At 36.6% G+C, this 24,655-nt stretch overlaps 1 protein-coding gene and 1 non-coding gene across 3 annotated transcripts in view; one reads left to right on the top strand and one right to left on the bottom strand.

Annotated features, from left to right (window-relative positions):
* The window catches only part of fliI (FLII actin remodeling protein), a 437,463-nt gene that overhangs the window by 257,664 nt on the left and 155,144 nt on the right, over positions 1–24,655 (top strand). For both annotated transcript variants that reach the window (XM_090398141.1, XM_090398140.1), the window contains exon 21: positions 16,891–17,004. In XM_090398141.1, coding sequence (XP_090254267.1) covers positions 16,891–17,004 — 114 coding nt within the window. The remainder of the gene's footprint in view (positions 1–16,890; positions 17,005–24,655) is intronic.
* Positions 4,829–4,950, bottom strand: LOC150103077 (U6atac minor spliceosomal RNA). Its single transcript, XR_016548894.1, has one exon. It is a non-coding gene; the product is annotated as a U6atac minor spliceosomal RNA (small nuclear RNA).

Raw genomic sequence — 24,655 nt, 5'->3', positions numbered from 1 at the left:
AATTGCCAGCCCATCCTCATTCGTTCAGTATCCAGGTAGATACCGTACAGGGTGCACCACGAGAAGGTGAGAATTGGTCATTAGGTCAGAAGCCCTGGTTGGTTCTCTGCATTCCTTTGAAGGCTATTACAAAAAAGTCTAAATTCGTTAAAAATGAACATGCGCGGTATACATTTGAAAGGTATGAGAGGTAAATTGTAAAGGTATGAGAGGTAGAAGTATTACTTAATATTTATTGAACATTACACTATTCAAATCCAAAAAAATTCTTCATCAGACTCAATATTGAAAGAATCAGTTGCATTAAAAATTTCATTTTTAATGCAATTTAATGGTATTTCTTCAGCTTCATAATCATTGTCACCAGACACCACTGCATTACGTTGTGCTTTAATGAAACCATTTCTAACACAGTTTTCACTTACAGCAGCCCAACTTTCTATATTCCATGTAACTATATCTTTATATGATTCTTTTCATCTGCCCTGTTTTGTTATATTCATGGATGCCATTCATCGTCCGGTGTTCCCGCTTAGCCCGTGCTCCCACTTTGTTAAACCACTTGGAATGACGACCAATTTGGAATACTTACTTACAATTGTTTTAACTTCTTCTGTCGTGTGTGCCCTACACGAATTCAACAGTAACAAGGATTTTGGGTTGAAAAGTGCCATTTTTCTCTTTCGCCACACATTCTCCAACCAAAATTTCATAACCTCGGAATTTATCCAACCTTTATCATTAGCAGTAACAATAATATCTTTGGAATCACAACCTTTTGGAACAGTCTTTCTTTTTGAAAATCACCATCGGTGGCAGTTTGGAACCATCTGCAGTTACGCAAAGAACCACAGTAAAGTTAGACTTTTCGTGTCCTTATGTAACAACTGAAACCTCTTTTGTTCCCTTCAGATTTACAGTCCTAGAACTAGGCATGACAAAACTTACGGGAACCTCATCCATATTCCCAAGGTGACAAGCATCAACCCCATACAAGTTTTCTTTCAGAAACAAACAAAATTTAGCTACTTTCTCTTCCCAGTTACACGGCATATTTTGTCCAACACTAGTGGAGGAGCACACACGTAAATTGTTTCTCTTCATAAATCCAAAAATCCAAGATGGGTAGGCCTTGAAATCCTTTATATTATCATTTTACACAATTCTTTTCGATTCCTGCAACACACGGATAGTAGATATTTTCATAATACCACTAGCTCTTTCACTAACAACCCAATCAAACAGTTTTTTTCCTATGGTTGGCCCCATCACCTTCTAAACTTCATTGCACGTTTCCTCGTATGTAAACATTTAAGGACTGTTTCAGCCTTTCACCATTCACGAACACTACTTTCTCCAACACTAAACAATCTGCCAGCTTCACGATTCCCTTTTTCCTTTGCTATTTCTACCACTTCAAGCTTGAACTGCACTGTGTAGGATTTTCTTCAAGATGTATTCTGTCTTCCATAGGTAATTCAGATCTAATTACAAAATATAAACAAATAATGATTTACTTCATGAAATATTTTAAAACGGGATGTACGGAATTTTATTTATTTATTCATATGGAGTTTCCTCCCCCGACCCTATTGGGGCGTGTTGAGCCCTCTCATGGGGGGTTAAGTATTTATGGCTGTAGATCTGTGTGTGTTCACGGGGCCGGTTTGCCTGCTTGTAGGATGAAAAACCCCAGATAAACTGGGGGGGGGAACCTTGCTGTCCACGCCCAAGACCAGCTAACTTGGCTATGGCTGAGGAAGATCCTTAAGCTCCTCACCTCGGCGATGGGAATTGAACCCAGGACACTCCTTCCCCAGAAATATGGTTACGAAGTGCAAAGCCACCAGGCTGACCATGTGAATGATGTATGGAATAATGTAACTTCATAAAATACAAAAAATGTACACCTATCTTTCAATTGTTAGTCGTAGTAATCTCATTGCTTCCCAATAATGTGAAAATTGTAAAATTTGGAGTGGTTGATTAAAAAAATCAACCACTGCTACTAGCAACTCGCATGCTTTTAAAGAATTCCTCCGTCCTCTGTCTGTACTTCCTAATTCTACCACAAGTTGGCACATGCGTGTTATCTATACATCAAAAGGAGTGATGAAAATGTTGGGGGTGAGCGTTATCTATCGAAAACTATGGTATATCCCAAAACTTGGAGACTACCCTATATTCAACCCGTTCCTAAAAAGGGTGACAAGTCACTGCCATCTAACTGCCGCCCTATCTCACTCACTTCGGTCCTATCCAAAGTGATGGAGAAAACTAAACTCTCAACTCCTACTCTACCTTGATGGTACCCAGCTATTAAGTAACCACCAGTACGGATCCCGTCGATGCCGATCAACAGGAGATCTACTCTCATACATCACCCATCGCTAACAAATGCCATGGAGAAATTTGGCGAATCCAAGTGGTTGCACTTGATATCTCTAAAGCCTTTGACCCGGTCTGGCACAAAGGCTTACTAAGCAAACTGCCATCATTTGGACTGTCTCAGGACTTCTGCAGATGAATTGCCAGCTTCCTGTCTGGACGCACACTATGTGTGAGATGGCAGACGGCTCCCTATCCTCTCACTATCCAACTAATGCTGGGGTTCCCACAAGGTTCAGTTCTCTCACCGATCCTCTTCTTTCTGTATATCAATGACCTACTTCAGTTGGCCTCCAACCAATGCACGGTTTTGCAGGTGACAGCACATTGCTCTCTTCCCTTTCATTTGACAAACCCTACTCTACACAACTCACTTCAACCCACAGAACATCAGCCACCACTGCCCTTAATTCTGACCTCCAAGCCATCCTCCAGTGGGGCTCAGATAACCTCGTCAACTTCAACGCTAGTAAAACTCAATTCTGTCTTATTTCTCACAAAAAATAATCATTTTTTCCCAGCATTATTTTTGATAACACTCAAAATTCCCGTACAAGATGAGATTTCTCTTCTCAGAATTATCCTGACATCAAGCCTCTCCTGGCATAAACACATCACAATCATTGCATCCTCAGCTTCCAAAAAACTAGGTTTTCTCTTTCGCTCAAGACATTACTTCATCTCAAAACAGCTATTAACCTTATACAAATCACAAATCCAACCAGTTATCGAATACTGCTCTCACATTTGGAGTGGGGACTCCTAAAAGCTTCTTCAAAATGCTTGACTCAATACAGAGGAGAGCAATTAGACTGATAAATGATCCATCTCTTACCAACTCACTCCCCTCACTTTCACATAGACGTTTTGTCCCTGCAATTTGTATATTCTATAAATATTTCCATGGGAAATGTTCATCTGAAACAGCATCAATAATTCCCCTGCTCTGTACTAAGCCCTTTGGAACACATACAGCTGCTGCCCAACATCCTTTCACAGTACGCCTTGAAACCCACAGAACAAGTTTCTTTTCCTCCTCCTTCATCCCTGCTACTGTGGAACAGTCTTCCCCTGACATATTTCCCGAGGAATACAACATACAGGCTTTTAAATCAAATATAAACAAGTTTGTCCTTTCCCAACCCACTACCCACATACAGTACTAATGTACTATAGGTTGACTAGCCAATCTCTCATATATGGGCCCAACATAAAAAAAAAAAAAAACTTGTCTCCCAAGCATTTCATAATCACCAGCTTTGTAATTCCACATATATCCTCTCCTCATAAAAGTCTTCATTTGGTTAGCCAAAACCCAGGTGATCACTTCAAAATCACTATCACACGTTGGAGGGAAGTGTGAAATCCCATCCACTATCACATCGAGTCATGAAATGATCAGATCTAAAACTCTCGATCCTCATGTGCCCTCCTTTACATACTACCCAAGATAATTCTCTCTCAAGAAATTCATTTTTCTTATTCCCATATACTTCTCTTCATTCCAATCTGTACTGCCATAATTAAAAAAACCCATAATGATCAGTCTTCTCTTGTTCACTAACCCAAGTTGCTTATGCATTTCTTCGTCACCACCTTCCACATTCTCTGACATATAGTAACATCCGACCATCCAACTAAATATCTCTTCCTATCAACCTCCACCTCATACCACACTGCCTCAAAACCATTGGCACTATTTCCTTCTTGTCCTTTCTATCTTCACAAAACACATTGTACCCTTCCATTTCTATTCCTATCAGGATATTCTCATTCAACCATGTTTTACTTATTGCAACAATTTTTGGATAAATAAACTCATTCAATGAAACAGTTGCATCTCCCTTATTTCTGATGCTCCTGGCATTTGTAAAGAAATCCAGCAGGTTCACTTTTAAGTGTATATAACCAATCCAAGTCCAATCCAAGCTACCTGTTAATTGTGATTTTTCCCTATTTCACCTTCCCTTGCCCAGTCAGTCACCTTTATCACCAGTTATTCTATATATCACCTCAGTGTCAACTACCCCCCCCACACACACACACACACTTCATCTCAGAGGAAATAATCTCTTGCTCACATCACTTACTGCACTTCCTTCTAGCAACAGTTTCTCCAGTTCATTCACACCAAAGTTATCCAAATGTAGTCAAACTCTTTTGTACAAAGCCATTCTTCACTCAAATACATGCCACAAATCTACAAACTGCACTCTCTTCTTCTCATATAACTCTACCAGCATGTCACTCATGATTTTCACTCTCTGTCTCAACTCATTATTGTCATACCTCAGCAACATACTGACCCACTTTTCCTACTATACTGTTATCCTGCACTCTTTTCAGTAATATTCATCCTTACATTCTTCTTATGTCCAACTAAATCATTTGTTCCTACCATGACCACCACTAATTCTGTTGCTCATTTCTTTCTGATATCAAAAAAAATTGGTTAGATGCCACAAATTAAATACCAGTGCCTTATCCTTATATGTATTAAGCCCAGAGGCCAGACCATCCTTATGAAGGGGAGTGCTAACTTTCTATTTTTTCATATGTTGCAACAACAGCATCATAATCATAAAAGCAGATAAAAGGAATGCTATAGGTGTTACAAATGTCTAATAATACATCTTGTAAATAAATAATCTATTAGATGATAATAACTTACTGCACACTAGAATCAGACCCAACACACAGAAGACTACGTCTCATCAAAAAACATTCATCTCTTCATTCCAATCTGTACTGCCATAATTAAAATTACCCATAATGATCAGCCTTCTCTTGTTCACTAACCCAAGTTGCTTGGGATAGTGAACAGCCTCAACAGCTGGCTGGAGGAACGTAAAAAAATCACTCACTTCTGAACACCTATTTGTTACAAGAATCTGAGTTTTACAAAAGTTTACATTTACACACAGATCGCTATGCAGTTATTGGCAACATATTGATACTCCAAAATGGCTGAATATTAAAACTATGCTAAGCGATGCATTAAAGTTATGCTTCCATAATCATTCTTCTTCTTCCTACTTGCCACATAATGAAAACACTGTTTGGGATTTCCTTTTGCCTCTTCAACTAATTTCTTCTCATAATCTGATTTTCCCTTCCTTTACCATGCTGTCACCTTTCTTACTGTTCATGTGATCCTTGTAATGTTCATGAGTTAGCTGGCCACCTTGCTCCTTACACATCACCCTCCAAAACATTTTCTAATATTTCTATTATAAAAAGTTAATAGATTACTAAGGCATGACCTACCCTTTGCAGAACCATTTTTTTTACAGCTGATGCTTAATGACATTACTCATCCCTCTTACCTGATTTACTCCTCCTGACCTTGGGTACATAGTATGATATTGCTTCCTCCAGGTAATAGTAGTAATGATAGAAATGAATGGATTCAAAATTTGAATAGAATGTCACCAAATAAACTTTAAAAAAAAATGCTCAACTAAACCAAAAGGGGAAAAAAATAGAGGAAGATTGCTAAAGAGAAAAAGAAAAGGTGTGAGAACAGCAGACCACTAATCCTAATACTGTGAAAGGAAAACATTGAACTAAAAAGGATATCAATATTTTTGCAAGTTAACACATTTCAGCTGGGTAGTGTCCACATGTGTGTGTGTGTGTGTGTGTGTGTGTGTGTGTGTGTGTGTGTGTGTGTGTGTGTGTGTGTGTGTGTGTAAACCACTGGCGGGAACTAACTTTATCATATATATGCTACTTCCACATCAGGCAGTCACATTTTGACAAAGCTTATACAACATGTTAGTTGTACAGAATTTTGTAAAATTAGCATTTGTGAAACATCTTAATGAAATTGAAATTCTCAGATACAGCTTGAACTGATTTCAAGTTATATAAATGCATTTGCATCTTTATTTGCTTTATATAAATTGGTATTCTTCTGTACTGAATGACTGCAATATAAGCAGCGGTTACACATATTGTCTGCAACTGAAAATTTGAAAGAAAATGTTAGGACAAATATATTTAGTTAGATGCTGTGCACACAGCATAATGTCTGTGTGGGAGAGAAGTGTTTTTCATTATTAAGTATCATTCCATTTGTGTCTGATAACATTAATTATGGCTGAATATATTACGTAGCTAAATGTCTCTGTACTGTACTCAGTAACACAGTAAAAGTACTTGTTTTTCTTGCTTCTGCAGTATAGTGTCTGTTGAATGCCAGAACTGAATGTTTTTCACACTATAATAACATCATTATTCTACCGTTCAGTAAGAACAGACTTAGTGAGTAAAAATTCATCAATTCTCTGGATAAAAATGAATCCTTCTATGTGTTATAAGAAGTGGACTGCATCTGTTGATCTCCAACAAAATTCTAGAATATGTGAGATTTCTATTATTGATAAGACAGAAGAGCTACAAACAGAATGAAAAAAAAAAAAACTTATATAATGAAAACTTATAATTCACAAAAGAGCAGATAATTCCGATAATGATGAGAAATTGTTCAAAGCGTATACTGATCATCAGTGAATAAAAGAAAATTCCTTGAAAACAAAGTGAAATATAAATAAAACATAGAAATGAGAAATGATATGCATAACCAAGATAATGAGTTTTCTGTGGAATACTCCCTGTGAGGATAGATTGAATGTTTGTTGATTGCAAAAGCAGGTTGATAGGCAATAAAGGGAAGATATGATAGAAACATTTAAGTTACTTAAAAGATTTTATATGATTTGATGCAGAGGACAAGTTTCAGCATTTGGCTAGAGAGAGTGGAACAAGAGGTCATTCCTGGAAGTTGGTAAGAGTGTGGTCAGCAACAGCATCAGGACCAGATTTTTCACTTGGAGAGTAGTGAATGAATGGAATTGGTTGCCTGAGTCAGTTGTGAATTCTTTGTCTGATAATGATTTCGAGGAGGATATGAGAGATATTGTGCTGATAGTTTGGGTCTCTCAAGATGAGTTTTTGGACTCCATGGTGGAGGTACCTATGCAGCAATAATAATAATAATAATGCTTCATATCATATTGATGGTACTAGATTACAGAAAATTGATGAGGCTTGGGATCTGGGGGTGATTGTAGATAGAGACTTGAAATTCAGAGGAAGGACATATTTCAAGAGTTGACAAAATAGTTCAGAGGATTATTTTATGTTGAAGAACACATTCACAAGTAAAGATAGGGAGGTTATTATCCTTCTTTATATAGTTATGATTCAGTCACATGTTGGCTACTGTGCACATATTTGGTCACCTGCATTTCTTGCAGATCAGGAGGTGGTGGAGAGAATTCAGATATGAGTGACCAAACTCATGACAGGTCTGTGGAATGTGTCCTATGAGGATAGACTGAAGATATGTTGGTTGCTGAAAGGCAGAGAGAAGATACGATAGAAATTTATAAGTTACTAAAGGGATTGTATAAGATTAACACAAAAGAAATTTTTCAATACATGAGGAGTAAGAGGAAAACAAGAAGTCACACTTGGAAGTTGTCTAAGAGTGTGGTTAGATTAGTAAGGGTGTGGAAGTAGGTTCTTTACTTGGCAAGTGGTGAATGAGTAGAATGGATTGCCAGAGATGGTTGTGTGCACCCCAACAGTAAATAAGGAGGTGTATGATGTGTATTATATTAATGGATAGTGTGGGTCTCCCACAATGAGTCTTTTGACTCCAAGCAGTACCCATATAAATAATAATAATAATTGAGCCCTTGTAATTTTGTACTTCATAAAATTATGGCTCACCTCAACTCCCTCATGACTCAGCAATGATTTGTAACTGAGGAGCGATATCTTCTGGTTTGATTATGGTATAGGAAACAGTTTGCATTATTCTCTTTTGTCTTAAAGGATTGCAGTAAATTGGCTTTTATATAATCTTAAAGATTTCATTCATTGTTATTCCACCTCTCAATAGCAGTATTGAGAGATGGAATAACAATTTTTGTATCCATCTATATGGACAGTTTTCTTTCTTTCAACTACATTAATTTTTCTTTTCTGGATGGTCCAGAAATTAAAAACTAGAATAACTGCTTTGTAACCATATAGCTTAAAAGGAGTGTTTCTGCTTCCAGTATGCCACCCTGGTTGATCAAGTAGATAACATCACCATATCCAACTTATGGGCTATGATCGATTTGATCACACTGTAGGGATGAATCTTTGTGTATGTTTTCAGGCAGTTAATGATTATCATCAGTTTCTGTGAGACTACTTCCCTATGTACCAGAAACTGAAGTCCATTGAAAAAAGGTATTATGTCTGGCCTGTGAAGTGGGGTTTACAGATTTATTTAAATAAATCTGTAAAGCCTTAGCTCACTTACACTGCTAAAGTCTGATATGTTTGCAATCTTTCATGGGTAAGCTTTACTTGAAAAAAAAAAAAAATTAAAGCATAAAATAGTTTCAAATGCAACAATTAATTTGTTTCAGTGATTCTTCATCTTCTTTTCAGCCATTTTTCTGTCCACTACCAGACGAAGGCTTCCACCTTTCTCTATTCTTGGCAATAGTTGACCAGTTTTTCCCAACAAAATTTGACATTTCATCACTCCGCCTTCTTTTAGGACATCCTTAGCCTCATTTCCCTTTTTTTGGAATCCAGTTCGTTAGCATGTTTGTCCATCGCTGATCTTCTCTTCTATAGATGTCTGACCTATTTCCATTTTAGTCATTTGTGGTGAAGAATGATGTTAGTGATACGAGTCTGGCTTCTTTCAGGTGTTTCACTTCTTATCGTTTAATGTGATGCCTAGCATCAGTCTCTCCATTTTTCTTGGAGTTGTTGCTAGTTTATTTGTCAGTGTTTTTGTTAGAGACCAAGTTTCACAACCATATGTGATTGACTGGAAGTATACACTGGTTAAATATCTCCCTTTTTAAACAGAGTGGGACAGCATTGTTTTGAAAAATGCTTTTCAATTTTCTGAATGCACTCCAGGCAAGTTGAACTCTTCTATTTATTTCCTTTTGGAGTCCACAGTTAGATCAATGAGATGACCTACGTATGTATATGAAGAGACCCTTTCCAAGAAATTGTTTTCTATGATTATGTTTTTTGGTGTTACAAAATGATTAAACATGATATTAGTTTTTTCTCTGTTTATTTTTAGACCGACTTTTCTGCTTTTATGATATAGGTCTTCTATCATTATATTAAGATCTTCTGGAGTGTTTGCAAAAATTATATCATCCGCATATCTTAGGTGTGTTAAGTTTCTGTTATTAATTTTTATACCAAGGTTTGTCCAGTTTATATTATTAAATATTTCTTGAAGGACTGCTGTAAAGATGTTGGGTGATAGAGAGAGTCTCCTTGTCGAACACTTTTTTTTCAGTTGATATTTTATTGCTACTTGTGTGAAGTTGGATTGTTGCTGTTGTAGTGCGATATATTTCCTGGAGGAGGTCCATATATTCTCCATGAACTCCTTGATTCTGGGATGCTTTGATTATTGCATTAGTTTTGATGGAATCGAATGCTTTTTCATAATCAATAAAGGCTAAATAGAGAGGCAATTGGTTTTCTTCTGCTTTTTCTATGATTTGTCTTACTGCATGAATATGATCAATTGTGTTAAAGCTTTTACAGAATCTTGCTTGTTCTGCTGGTTGATTTGAATCTAGAAGAGGGGTTAACTTGTTTGTTATTACTTTTGTGAGAATTTTGTACAGATTAGAGAGAGAGAGTACTAATTGGTTCTATAGTTCTTTACTTCTTTGTCTCCTTTTTTAAATAACAATATCAGAATAGCATTTTTCCTGTTTTCTGGTATCTTCCCCCTCTTCTAGGCATAGATTTAGTAAGTTTGTGACATGGTGAATTATGTTGCTTCCTTCCTGTTTAATAATTCTACGTGAATTAAGTCTTCACCAGGACATTATCCATTTTTCATTTGTTTTAATGATTACTGAAATAGAGAGCCAAAAGGTTTCACTTCGGCGATGCTTGGATCCGCTGAAACTTTTAGAGTTTCTATCTATATATTCGGCATGAAACTCATGTAGTCTCTCTATTAGGCTTTGAAATAATGTTGGATTTAATATCCACTTAATTTGAATAATTTTACATCACCGAAGTGAAGCCTTTTGGCTCTCTATTTCAGTAATTCTTGGTGCCTTTTGTGATGTGACACCTCTTGGCAATTCATATGGTAAAGTATAACCTCTGCATCACTACAATCTAAGTATTTACAATTCGGGTCTGCCTACTCACTGATGAGACCTCAACAAAGGTCGAAATATTTCTGGGTAGTGCCCCCCCCCCCCATAATGTATAACATCATATATATCCTAGGAGATGTGTTTTACATTATGGGAAAATACTAAGGCTAGTGATCAGAGCTTACCCCACCTTTACTACGAGTTGCCTATGTCATGAAAGGTTTGCTTGCGCTTAAATCTGCCGAAACTTTTATAGTTTCTATTTATATATTCGGCATGAAACTCGTGCAGTTTCTCTGAAACTCTTATAGTTTCTTTATTTGGCTTTGAAATAATGTTGGATTCAATATCCACTTGATTTGAATAGTTTTAATGCTTGTTTTATTTCAACTGAAGTGATTGGGGTGATGAATTCCGTATGTGATGGGGAAGAGTTATTTATATTTGATAGGTATTATTTCTGGAAAAATTTCATTTAAATTTCTATTTAAATGTTATTTAAATAAAATATGTAAAAATGTATTTAAAATAAAATATGTTATTTAAATATTTAAATAAAGAATAAATGTTATTTATATTTGATTTAACTATCGAAGGATCACTATAGAATTCTTTATAAAATTCTTCTAGTCTGCTTAGGATTTGCTCTTGGTTCCTTATTGTGGTTCCATTCTTATCTTTTATTGCAGTTATTTGACTTTTAACAAATGATAAATGTTTTCTTAGTATTTTCATATTTTTGTTGTTTTCAATTGGTTTTTTTTTTTTTTTTTGTAGTGTTATAATATCTTATTTAATTTCTCATCTTTTTCCTAATTGTTTTGCGTAGTTCTGCATATTCTGTTTTAGAAGTTAAGTTTTTGTCTTGTTTCATATTCCATATCTTTTTTTTAGTAGTTTTAAGGTTTCCTCTGAGAATTTATGGTCTTTTTGTTGTCTGCTGCTTTTGAATTTTGTTGGCTACTGAGATTATTACTTTCGTTAGGTTTTTGCTGCTTATTTTGTTTATGTCTTCTTGAAATATGTTTATTAAGTATAGTTTTTTTTATTGAGTTTTTCTTCATAATCCGTCTTCTTGTTTTCAATAGATTTTAAATCAGAACTTCTGGATTTTTTGTCGTTTAGCCATATTATTCTTTCCAATTTGGGATTTATTTAAATTTTGGCTCTCACCAGTCACTGGTAACTTACTGTTTTTACTTGATTTAGTACTGAGGTAGCTTGGACTATTTCTTTATTATTATTATTATTATTACGGTCGGCTCCAAGGAGTCCTTAGACTCATCGAGGTAGACCCTAACAACATGTCAAGAACAACTAATCAACATTCACACAATATCAATCATACTTTTTCTTGAACTCACTCACTTTCACAGCACCCACAACATACTCTGGCAGCTTATTCCACTCATTTACCACTCTCCAAGCAAAAAACCTAGCTCTAACACCCTTACTAACCACACTCTTGCCCAGTTTCCATGGATAGCCCCTAGTGCTCCCACCACCAGTCCTGATCTCAAAAATATCCTTTGAATTAATCTTATAGAAACCCTTCAGTAATTTGAATGTCTCAATCATATCACCCCTTTTCTGCCTATCAACCAATTTCTGCAACCCACAAATCTTCAACCTGTTCTCATAAGGTTCATTCCATAGACCTGCTATCATCTTGGTCATTCGCCTCTGGATCCTCTCCACCCCATCAAGAAGAAACCTTGGCGCCCAAATCTGGGCACAGCACAGTAGTCAAGATGGAGTCTTATCAAGGCTCGATACAGAGAAATGATAACTTGCTTGTCTCTGCTCGTCAAATTATTCTTTAGTAACCAAGTGATTTGATGAGCTGATTTAGCCACTTTTGCAATGTGCCCCCAAAATTTCAACTCCCTATCCACCAACACTTCCAAATCCCTGGCCTTGTCAATCTCCTGGAGTACAGTTCCACCAATATGGTATACTGCTGCTAATCTTTTCACCCCAAAATGCATAACCTTTCATTTTTGCCACATTAAATTGACATCCATTCCCCATAGCCCAGTCCTCCAATCTATCCAAATCATCCTGCAAAATTTTGACATTATGTGCATTCACTATTGCTCTACACAACTTTGCATCATCAGCAAACAAATGAACAGTTCCTCTCAGATCCTTTCCTATATCATTAATGAACAAATTAAATAGTAGTGGTCCAAAAACAGAACCCTGCGGCACACCACTAGTCACAGGCCGTCTTTTGGACTCTACTCCTGAATAAACTACTCTCTGATATCTCTCCATTAACCACCCTCCTATCCATCTCCATATGCTGCAGTTTACTGATTAGAATTCTATGTGGTATCCTGTCAAAGGCCTTAACAAGGTCCACCAGTATGACTGTAAACCCATTACCCTTATCCAGCTCAGCCATCACTGTGTTATAAAACATGAGCAAGTTAGTGAGGCATGATCTACCCTTCTCAAAACCATGCTGTCCCCCATACAGTATCCCGTTATCATCTATCCATTCCTGTATTTTTCTCTTGATTACTTTCTCCAAGACCTTGCCAACTCCTGATATGCTGATTGGTCGGTAATTTGCAACAGCAGTTGTGGAACCTCCATTATGCAGTGGAACTATTTTCCCCCACTTTCCACCCCCTTGGGACTAACCCAGACCTGAGACTCAAATTAAACAAAATGGTCAAGGGCAGTGACAATTCTTTAGCCTCTTCACATACGGCATGAGCTGGTATACCATCCAATCCCACAGATGTATTCACATTAAGGTTTTGTAATAGACTATTCACCTCCACCTTCATTCACCACAATTCCCATATAAGCTATTGGTTCTTTCATTCTTGCAATATCACCACCTGAATGATATTCTCTTGCAAAAAAACTGCTCGCTCAGTAATTCCACTATATCAACTAATTTGGTTATCTCCCTACCATCGGCATTCCTTAAAATCATTCTACCATATATATATATATATATTTTTTTTTTTTAATTGCAGCATATCAAAAAAACTGTTTGGGATTCTCTTTAGCTTGCATGGAATTCCCTTTCATAATCTGCTTTTGCTTTTCTTACCACACTTGTTACCCTTCTAGCCTGGGCTTTATACCGTCCATGTGCCTGCAGGTCACCTTTCTCCTTAAATTCCCTCCACAAGTTGTTTCTTTTTTTGCAGCTCAAGCTTAATGATGTTATTCATCCATTTAACCCCTACTTGATTTACTATTCGGACTCTAGGTATACAGTCAGCCATTACCTCCTGCAAACGCTCCTTAACCACCTTCCATGCACTATCAACATCTAGCCCTTGCTGTTTTACATGCCAATGCACTGAACCAAGCAATCTCCTAAGCTTGTCATACTTACCAGCCCAGTAATTCCACATGTATCCTGCCTTGATTGAAAATTCCACACGTTTAGCCACCTAGGTCAAGACCTTATGATCACTCTCACCAGTTGGTGGCAATGTGGTCATATTCATTACAGTCAAATTCTCAGATGCAATTACTAGGTCAAGTACTCTCGAACTCCTAGTGTTTTTCTTTACATGCTGTTTCAGATAATTATCCCTTAATAACTGCATAAAATCCAGTTCCTTCCTCCCATGTGTTCTCTCCTCCTCCTAATCAATGTTACCATAGTTGAAATCCCCCATAATAATTACCCTCCTTCCACTCATTGCATCTATTCGATTATGCATACTATCTCCATCATCTATTCCATCACCTGGTCTATAGCAGCACCCAACTGTATATTTTGTTCTTCTGTGCTCAAATGTGCTCTTTTCTGTATCCTGCAGTTCATCTTCTATTCTCCTTGGCTGCAGTTCTTCAGCTATCATCAATAACACTCCTCCCCCCATTTTATTCTCTCTGTCCCTCCTGAACACACTATATCTTTCACATTCTATCGCACTAGCTATATCATCTTCTGTCAGCCATGTTTCACTAATGCCAATAACCTGTGGCCAGGAAGGGCCAACCAAGGCCAAAAATTCTTCCTTCTTGTTCCTAATACTCCTGGCATTAGTATACATGAAATGCAGAAGTCTGTTAATCCCACCCCCATCTTGATGCCTTATACTAACTATCCCATTCTGATTTGTTGTCCTTCGTACTAGCTCGGGCATATCTCCATGCCCTCCCTGATGTCTGCATATCCCCCCCCCCTTAATAACTCTAGTTTCCCTAATTCTGCACATCCACTTTCACTTCATTCAACAACACTTTTTCCAATCTCTGCACACCAAATTCATTCAGATGCAAACCATCCATCTTGTATAAATCCTTTCACCCATCAAACTCACTCCACATATCCACAAACTCCACACCACTCCTCCTGCATAACCTGCGCATTGAGTCGTTTGCAATTATGGCCCTCCTTCTCAACTCTTCTCTGTCATACTGCAGCAACAGACTCACTCTCTTAAACTCTCTCACTCTTTTCTTTTGCTATCTCTAGTAATTCCTTCAAGTCCTCTCTCATAGCAATTTTTTCTCTTAAATCATTCGTTCCTGCCACTACTATCATTTCTTTCACCCTCTGTTTTTGCTCTCTAATAGATTCACTTACATCCTTAATTTTCGCACCTGGTAAGTATGATTTTGTCAAACTCTCATCTATTACACCTCTGACTAATGAATCACTGTACAACACTCGCTCCTTCATTTTTCTTACACTCCACAATCATACTCTGATTTTTCTTATCACACATTTGCTTCTTGCTGTTAGCTGATGTGCTGGGTAAACAATTTTGCAATCGCTCCAGCTGCCGCTTCGCCCTATGTATCACTCACAACCGTACGATCTCCCTCATTGCAAGTTATATACACAGTATATTATCTGTTTCATTTTTTATTTCTTCATTTGGACTTCTCCATGTCCAAATGAAGAAACTCTTGTTACTGATGGAGAATTTTTCTATTTGGTGAGAGGGATGACTTACTTTGACATTGAAATCGCCCATTACTACATTACTATAGTCAAGTTTTGATTGCTTTTTTTTTTTTTTTTTTTTTTTTTTTTTTTTTGTCTAGCGTGTGCTGCAGTGAGGCATAAAATGCTTTTATCTCTTCATCAGTGTGGAATGAGGGGAACATATATTTGGATGATCCTGATTTTAAGTTTGGAGTTTATTTTAAGTGTGATTTCTATTATTCTTTCATCTGATAATTAAATTCTTTTATAAGATGTGTAATTGTTTTCTTAATTTGAAATCCTACTCCATATTGTCCTCTAGGTTTCCCATAATAGTATAAGTAGTCTCCATTTTTTTAGTTTTGTTAAATGTTCATCCTGCCTGCGTACTTTTCTTATGATGTCCAATTTAATATGTTTTAGTTCTTGCTGTAAGATGGTAAGATCTTCCTCTTCTTTAAGTGTTCGACAATTAATGTTCCTATATAAAGGAAAAGCAGACTGCATTGATTACTATTATATTTATGAATTCTTTGGGCTATTCCAGTATGCTTATTATTTGGGAAAGTTTCCTCACTGCATCATGCTCTGGCCTCCATAAATGGTTTCAATCGGGGTAGTCATATAGTTGGAGGAATTTTATTCAGATCCAGTGTTTGCCCATTTTGGTCATGTGCGGCCTTTCTTTCTTCTGCTTGGCATTGTAGTGGAGGGGTTGTATCTAATCTCCCACATTGTCCACATAACATCTTGGGAGATGAATTTTATAGCTTTCTGCCAGCTCTTTGCTCAGTATCAACTTTGCCATGTCTCATTACAACACCATGTTTCCCGGGAGATCCACGTGGAGGCATAATACTAAGACTTTCTGGGTATGGCCCTCCAGACTTCACCGAAATACTGGCACTGCCATCTATATCAGTTCCATCAGGCTTTTTGATCATGTTGTAAGTTGCCATCCCAGGCTTAATTGTGCTCAACATGCTACAAGCATGACTGATGGCTAGTCGGCCAAGATCCTGGTAGAAGAACACAGTTAATCCTCCCCTCTTCAGCGATTATATCAATGAAATGAATTTATTGGTTTATTATACTTTCCTTTTGAAGCATCTGATAATGTATTTGTAGAAAAGTTAAATGCAAGTTATCTTCTGTTAGGTACAGAAAGAAAATCCTAAATATACTTCCAGTTGAAATTCCTATCAAGCATATTATTGTTTAGAAATCATTCAGTATTTTTTCAATTCCATATAAAAAAAATATATCAATTTCACTTTAGTGCATTTTTAGTTCACCTTAAAATTATTTATATTGTACATTAGCAGCTAAACATCTGTTTAATAATTTGTCAAAAAAGTAAATATAAATTAATTTTAAAGTGGAAATATTTGTAAAGATAGATGCTGTATAAATTATTTTCTTCCACAGGCTTGGACAGAAATCTACTCGTTTAGTTAGAGCAGCAGCTTTGAAATTGTCACAGGAATTGCATAGTATGTTAAAGAGGCCTGATCATGCTGTAGTCACTAGAGTACTGGAAGGGTAAAACATTATTTTAATGGATTATTAAAGAAAATTACCAAATTTAATGGAAAGTAAGAAGCTAGTGCGGTGCGTTATTTGTGTGTGTGTGTGTGTGTCAGTGATGTAAACATCTGGACATTCAGTGTCCAGATGTTTCCAGAATTTCAAATTTCAATTACAACATTATTATTAAAAAATTATTATTATTATTAAAATATTAAAAATATGCTACAACATTTTCGTGAAAGAAGTTTCTTCTACTACTTCATAAACAACATATCTAAGTAGAGCTCTTCATGTTAAGCCACTTTACAGTTTCAGATTTTTACTAATTCCAATGGTTTTTGCCAATAGACTCAGCATTTTCTCAAACATTGAATTTGAATGTCAATTCCAACATCTTATTTATTTACTAAACACTTGTTAACAGTCTCAACTCTTGCAGTTTAAAGATTCACAATGCTATGATTTCTTTTTGGAATATTCTATTAACATTCTCCCAAACTATCACTATTTCTTAAGAACTTTCTAAGAACAAAATTCTCTGGTTGCAATTCTTAAATTTACATTTTCTCTCTACTTGTTTCCTTTGTTACCATGGTGCCAAATGTTCTCTCTGTCAGCTGTCAATCACCCATCAATCTCCTCAGTGAGCATGTGCACTTCATGTAAATTGCAAGCGAGAAGTTACATAATAATGGATGACACGTTGTCTTCATTTGTGTCAAGAGAATGTCTTCACAAAGAACAGAAGCTATCTCAACACTTAACAAATATGAATTACAATAAAGAAGACTGAAATTATTACAAGTATCAGAATGTACTAAGTATATCAAATCTCAAATGCTTTTAAATTCGTTTTAACAATAATAATACAATAACGGGCACATCGCAAGTGCCAACTGTAATGTTACGAAAGCAAAACTAATAATATACTAACATAAACAATTGTAAAAAGATTCATAATGATAAATTATGATTTTGTACATCTTCCTTTAGAAATTAACAGTTATATATTTTTAAAGAGAAAATATTAACAACCTATTGGTAACCAGCAGCAAGTTTATACATTAGGCAAATGGTAGTGAACGTTAACTAAACTGAATAACTTCTATAACAAATTTTGTATTAATATTATTAATAAAAAGACAAAAACTATGAAATTAGTCAGGAACATGAAAAACCTTATTTGCATTCAATGGAGTACCTATATGAACATATTGATACCATTTGGGCACATTTTTTTTTTTGAAAATTGCAAAATTAAATATTGAAATAGATAACAAAATAAGCAAAGTTGTTATGGTTGGAAGCCATTTGAATAAATGTGTATAGAATAAGAGAGAACTTAATCTTCAGTCATTCTTCTTCACTCGGAAAGGTAAAATTTATATTAAGAAATATAGTCTAGCTATGGTCTCCCTACTATTGCCTTCAGGCACTAATTCATACATGGAAAACTTAAGGAAAAAGCTTTATAACAAACCACTTTAAAAGCATACATAGAGTGGCAATATTTAGGTGATATGTTTGTTATTTAGATACGTATTCTAAAATAATAAATACTTTTGTCTGTTTCCCAAATAATTATCATCATCCAAAAATCCAGTTTTGCACTCTAGTTTGAAACAAATTACTTCCATTTTTGGATGTAAATTAGCAAAACAGAAGATGGAGGAATGTCTATTCTATAGACATCTACAGGAAACTAACTCATATGAGAAGATAATGCCAACTCATTTCATCATCACAACAAATGGTATGAATTATCACAACTTAAAAAAATTTAGCTACAGACATCATTAAAATAATGAGATAAAAAAGAGAATGGAACTTGACCTTTTGTACTAGCAATTTCTTCAGAATTGCTATTTGGTATTAACATCCCAACCGGCCATGGTGTCTATAGATTCAGCAAAATCTAGATACGATTCTGTAACACCCGTTGAATAACATGGATAAGAAGTGCAATTTGGTCTCCCTGTTTCATCCACCATGGCCGGTAGAAAGGTTAAACCAATTATTGTTCTCTGAAAAACATATATATATATATATGATCACTGAAGTTGAATATAATGGTTTCATTTCCTTGCCTTGAACAGAATTTCTAGATGTATATCTCAAATTTTAAAACAAGTTATCAGAACTACTTTCACACCAGTTTTTATCCTGCAGAATTTATGTTCTTCAAAAGACATCTTCCTTCCAAAAATACCCCATTTTATGCAAAAATTTTTGTTCATGCAGAAAGCCTGTCACCATTGATCAAAATGGAAGAAATTTTGAAATCCATAAAAAAGAAAACCTGAGTGACACTGAATACAAAAAGCTAGATAATAATGGTCTTACTTCCCACATTTTTGCAGAGCACTGGGAAATAAATTGGTCATCTGCTCGTCATCATGATCATCAAATTCCAGATATGTACCCTCAAGGGGTGTACAGGATATGATAGTACTACATGAAAAATTGACATCATTACTAACTTCCTATCTACAATTTTCCTCCAAATCAATCTGTTATTTGTCGACTCCAACATTATCAGATCTTATATTTCTATCTTCTGAGGCACTTTTTTCTGTATCAATCCACCTGAGATTAGCTCTGCTAACACATTCTGAATGCTAACAATGTTAAGTTCTTTCCTAATATCTTCGTTTTTAATACAATATTGCCACTGATGCCATCTGTTCATGCCTCTAATCTTTCTCAGAACTCTCATATCTGTGGTCTCTAGTCTTTGGTCAAGTGTTTTTACTTCTGACCCAGCTCTCGGATCCATAAGTTAAAATTGGTTTGAACACTGTCTTGTATATAGTTAATTTAGTGTTCCGACTAATTTCTCTCTTATTCCATATGAATTTATTCAGTTTACTTCCCACCATACCAGCTTTGCTGATTCTGTTGTCTATTTCTATATTGAATTTACCATCTTCACTAAAAATCGTGCCTAAGTAGCTGAAATGTTTTACTTGTTCCACAGGTTCTCCATTCACAATACAGCTGATATTTTCAATGATTCTGCCTATTTTCATTATCTTTGACTTGTTATTGCTGACCTTCATACCAAATCTATTACAACAGTTATTAAATTTAGTCAGGGAATCTTGCAGACTTGTAGTGGATTTATTTAGAAGTATAATATCATCTGCATAGAGTAAAGCTGAGATTAACATCTTCCATTTTGATATCAGGTTTAATAATGCTTTCCTTCATGTGATCAATATAGATAATGAATAACAGAGGGAATAATGTGCATCCTTTGCCAGCATCAGATTTAATGTGAAACCTTAGCACCTTGTCATCATATACCTTTTCCAGATCTACAAAACTTCAATACAGATCTTTGTTTTATTCCCATGATGTCAACTATTTGAATCTTAAAGTGAAAATCTGATCCTGACAGCCTCTATTTGGCATCGTCCTGCTTGTTCTTCACCAAACTTCCTCTTCCATAATCCTTCTCAACCATTTCTCAAGTATACTTGCATAAATCTTACCAGGAACACTCAGTAGGCAAATACCTCTGTAATTCTCGCATTCAAGTTTATTGCCTTTTTTAATATGGGTACTATGAGAGTTCTACTCTAATCATCTGGTATTCGTCCCTCTCTTCAGACCTTCTGAACTATGCAATGCACCTACTATAAGACTCTTATACCTCCATACTTGGAGAGGGCGCTAGTGGGTCAAGTGCTACGGACGTGTTTTGAAGAGCTCCTGATTCAGATAAGTTTTACTAGGAATAATTAAGTATATTTGCATAATTGTTTAAGTAAGAGGGGCTGTAAACGTTGTACGCTACCGATATTATTAGTGTGGGTTTTTTTTTCTTGCTTAAACTAAATACGAAATCGTTAATAATAGACCTAGTAACCTGCAGAGAAAAAAAAAAAAAAATGGCGGCGGCATTGTCATTCCATGATTTTAATTTGGATTTCAGTCGTTTCGTTAAGTGAGGTCTGTTATATGTATTCCTTCGATTACATAAATGATTTGTGGATATTTAGTGCGGATGGAAGAAGGGTGTGTGCAAATGTGACCTGAATGAGGAATTGATGAATGCGAATATGAAGTTGATGACAGAAATTGCTAGTACCGATTGTGTCGCGAGTGCATGTTTGAAAGAGAAGGATGGTGAGAAAGACAGGCAAAAAAAATGTTAAAAAATCAGGAAAAAAGAAAAAGAGCAATTTGACAACCGTAACGGATGTTAAAAGGGACGAAAGTGAGGCGGAAAGAAACGAAATTGAGAGAACGAATGAAAGTAGAAATGGCGTGATGCAGAAATTGCAAGTAAAAAAAAATCGAAAGAATGAATGATAGCGAAAAAAGAATGACTGATGGCGAAAGTTGGACGCATGTTGGAATGAAAGTACTGAACCAATGAAAGATGAATGACAGTAAAAGTGAGAAGATGATAGCGAACGTTGGACGCATGTTAGTCCGAAAGTACGGAAACAAAGAAAGATATGTGAGAGTGAAAGTGAGAAGAATGATAGTGAAAGTTGGACGTATGTTTGACCGAAAGTACGGAAACAAAGAAGGCTGAATGAGAGGGAAAGTGAGAAGAGGGGGTCGAGAGTTAGAAAGTTAGAAAGATTTAATGATAGAGAGAATGTGTCGCGAGGTTCGGAAGGTGAATTGGATTGGATGAAGCAAGAAATGAAATGGATGCGAATGAAATTAAGAGAATTCAGGTCAAAACTATTAAAATAAATCATGATGGCGTGAAAGAGTTAACAAAAGATGAGCGAGTGGCGTTGTATGGCGACTCCATTATTAAAGGTGTGCTAAAGGATAAAATGCACAAGGTATGTTTTCCAGGCAGTAAAATGAGTAGAGTGATTGAGGCATTGAATATGAGGCGGGAACGAGCAAAAGAGTTAATTGTATTAATTGGTACAAATGATTTGAGAGAGAACAAAGAGCATGTCAAAATGAATGTCAGGAGACTGCTTGGAAAGATAAAGGAGAATAGTGTGACAGGAAGGGTAGTCAGTGTGTTGCCTAGCTATGATTGTGGTGAAATGAGGCGGAGAGCAAGGATTATGAATGATATTCTGGCTGAAATGTGTGAGGAGATGGGAGTACAGTTTGTTAATGTGTGGAATGAGTTTGAGGGACGAAGTGAGCTGTATGGGAGCGATGGACTGCATTTGAGTGGTTATGGTGTGAGTCGCTTGGAGAGACTGCTGCTGGAAAGTGGAGAAGTGAATAGAGAGAATGAATCAGATCGAGAGGGGAGTGATGTGGAAGAGCAGGAGAGTAAGACAGGAGAGATTGAAGAAGTGGAAATGAATGGGGAAGTGAGTGGTATGAGTATAGAAAATGAGAGAATGGGTGTGCAAGAGGAGCAGGGAAACGGGGAGGCTCAGGGTGGACAGGGATACACAGCGTGAGAAAGGTGGATGCTCCAAGAGGAGGTGAGAGCATGTGTAGGCAGGAAAGTAATGGGATGATCAGGGATCAAAAGGAAACAGATGGAATTGCAAAGGGTTCTAAAATGAAGAAGCAGAAAGGGAAATGGCCCCAGTCCAGCATGGAGAGATCACATCAAGTGAGTGGTATTAGTGGAACTAGCTGTAGATCCAGAAATGAGTTGTTGTGTTTGTATACCAATGCTAGAAGTATAAGAAACAAGGCAGATGAAATGGTTGCACTAATTGCGTCTGTGCACCCAGAGATTGTCGGAATAAGTGAGACATGGTTAGATGAGGATGACATCCTGACATCACATATATCCTGACATGATAGAGAAAGAGTTATGTCCATACAAGGTAGAGATGCAAGAGGGAAATGGGGCCAGTGGTTTTGAGGCAGTATGGTGTGAGATAGAGGTGAATAGAATCAAATACTTGGTGGGATGTTGTTATAGACCTGGTAATGTGGATAGTGGTGATAGTGAAATGTATAGTCAAATAAGCCAAGCAAATAAGAAAACGGTGATCGTTATGGGTGATTTTAATTATGGCAATATAGACTGGAATGAAGAGATAGCAACTGGAAGTAAAGAAAATGAGTTTCTTGAGTTTTTGAGGGATAACTACCTCAGACAGTATGTAACAGAGGGCACAAGAGGATTAAGGGTCTTGGATTTGGTCATCTCATTGGAGGATGTAATTATCAATGAGGTATCAAATCATCCACCAATTGGTGAAAGTGACCATGAGGTGATTACTTGGGTGGTTGCCAGCAGTGCAAGGACCCCTGTGAAAAAAGGGTATATGTGGAACTACAAGGGGGGGGGGTGATTATGAAGAGCTCAGGAGACAGCTTGCAGGTGTAGCATGGAATGAGGAGTTAGCTGGAAAAGAGATCAATGCAGCTTGGGGGATTTTCAAAAAATATTTAGTAGATGCAATGTCTAAATGTATACCATGGGTGAGAAGGTTAAATAAGGTAGGTGTGAGATGGATGAATAAAGAGATTAAGCATGCAATACAGAGAAAAAGGGCATTGTGGAGGCAGCATAAGAAAAGTGGAAGTAACCAATTTCATGAGGTCTACAAAGACCAGGCAAGGAGGGTGACTTGGTTGGTGAGAGTAGCTAAAGAGAGGTATGAACAGCAGTTAGCTAATGAAGCTAAAAAGAATCCTAGGGAGTTCTTTCGATATGTAGCCAGCAAAAGAAAGAATGATTATGGAAGGATGACATTGATTGGAGGAAATGGTATAAAGACAGCTGTTGCAGAATGTGTGGTGGAGATACTTAATGAGCAGTTCATACAGATCTTTCAATCTTGTGAATGTGACTTCATGGAGAGATTAAGAGCAGTTGATGATGGGGAGGAGAGACTGACTGTAAGTGAGCAAGAGGTGTTTGGGGAGTTGAGTAAACTAGATGTAAATAAGGCTGTGGGACTTGATAATATATCACTGCGTATTCTGAAGGAATGTACCAGAAAGTTGACACCTGCCTTGACATATTTTTTTAATACGAGTCTTGCACTTGGTCAAGTCCCTAAAGAGTGGAAGGAGGGCAAGATTGTGCCACTTCATAAAGGAGGTGATCGAACTCAAGCATCAAACTATAGGCCTATCTGTGTGTCAGGTGTTGTGGTTAAGTTGTTGGAGAAGCTTGTGAGAACTAGGATCCAAAGTTGGGTTGACAGCAATGGTATAATCTTTGATGGACAGCATGGATTTGCTAAAGGGAGGTCGTGTTTTAGTAATCTACTTACTTATTACAATAAAGTGACTGCTTCCTTGGACAGAGGAGATGGATACACAGTAATATACTTGGATTTCGCAAAAGCTTTTGATAGAGTACCTCATGATAAGTTGACAGTCAAACTAGAGCAGATGGGGTTGGATATTAGATTAGTGCATTGGATTGGAGACTGGCTATGTGATAGGTATCAACAAGTTGTGTATGGGGGTGCAATATCCAGGAAAAGGAAAGTCACTAGTGGAGTGCCTCAGGGATCTGTTTTAGGGCCATTACTATTTAACTTGTATATTAATGATATTGGCGAAGATTTGGATGGAGATATTCAGTTGTTTGCAGATGATGCAAAGTTGGGATGAACCATAAAGAGTAGTGAAGATGTTGTGGCCTTTCAAGAAGACTTGAATAAATTGAGTGATTGGGCAAGCAAATGGGGATGTGAGTTCAATGTTGCAAAATGTAAGGTTTTAAAATTTGGAAAACAAAGATGGGATGCAG

The sequence above is a fragment of the Typopeltis vanoorti genome, chromosome 9 (genome assembly GCF_054136105.1).
Source record: "Typopeltis vanoorti isolate ZY-2024b chromosome 9, IOZ_Tvanoo_1.0, whole genome shotgun sequence".
Taxonomy (NCBI): Eukaryota; Metazoa; Arthropoda; class Arachnida; order Uropygi; family Thelyphonidae; genus Typopeltis; species Typopeltis vanoorti.
The sequence above is the reverse complement of the archived record's forward strand: the minus strand, read 5'-3'. Positions and strand labels throughout refer to the sequence as shown.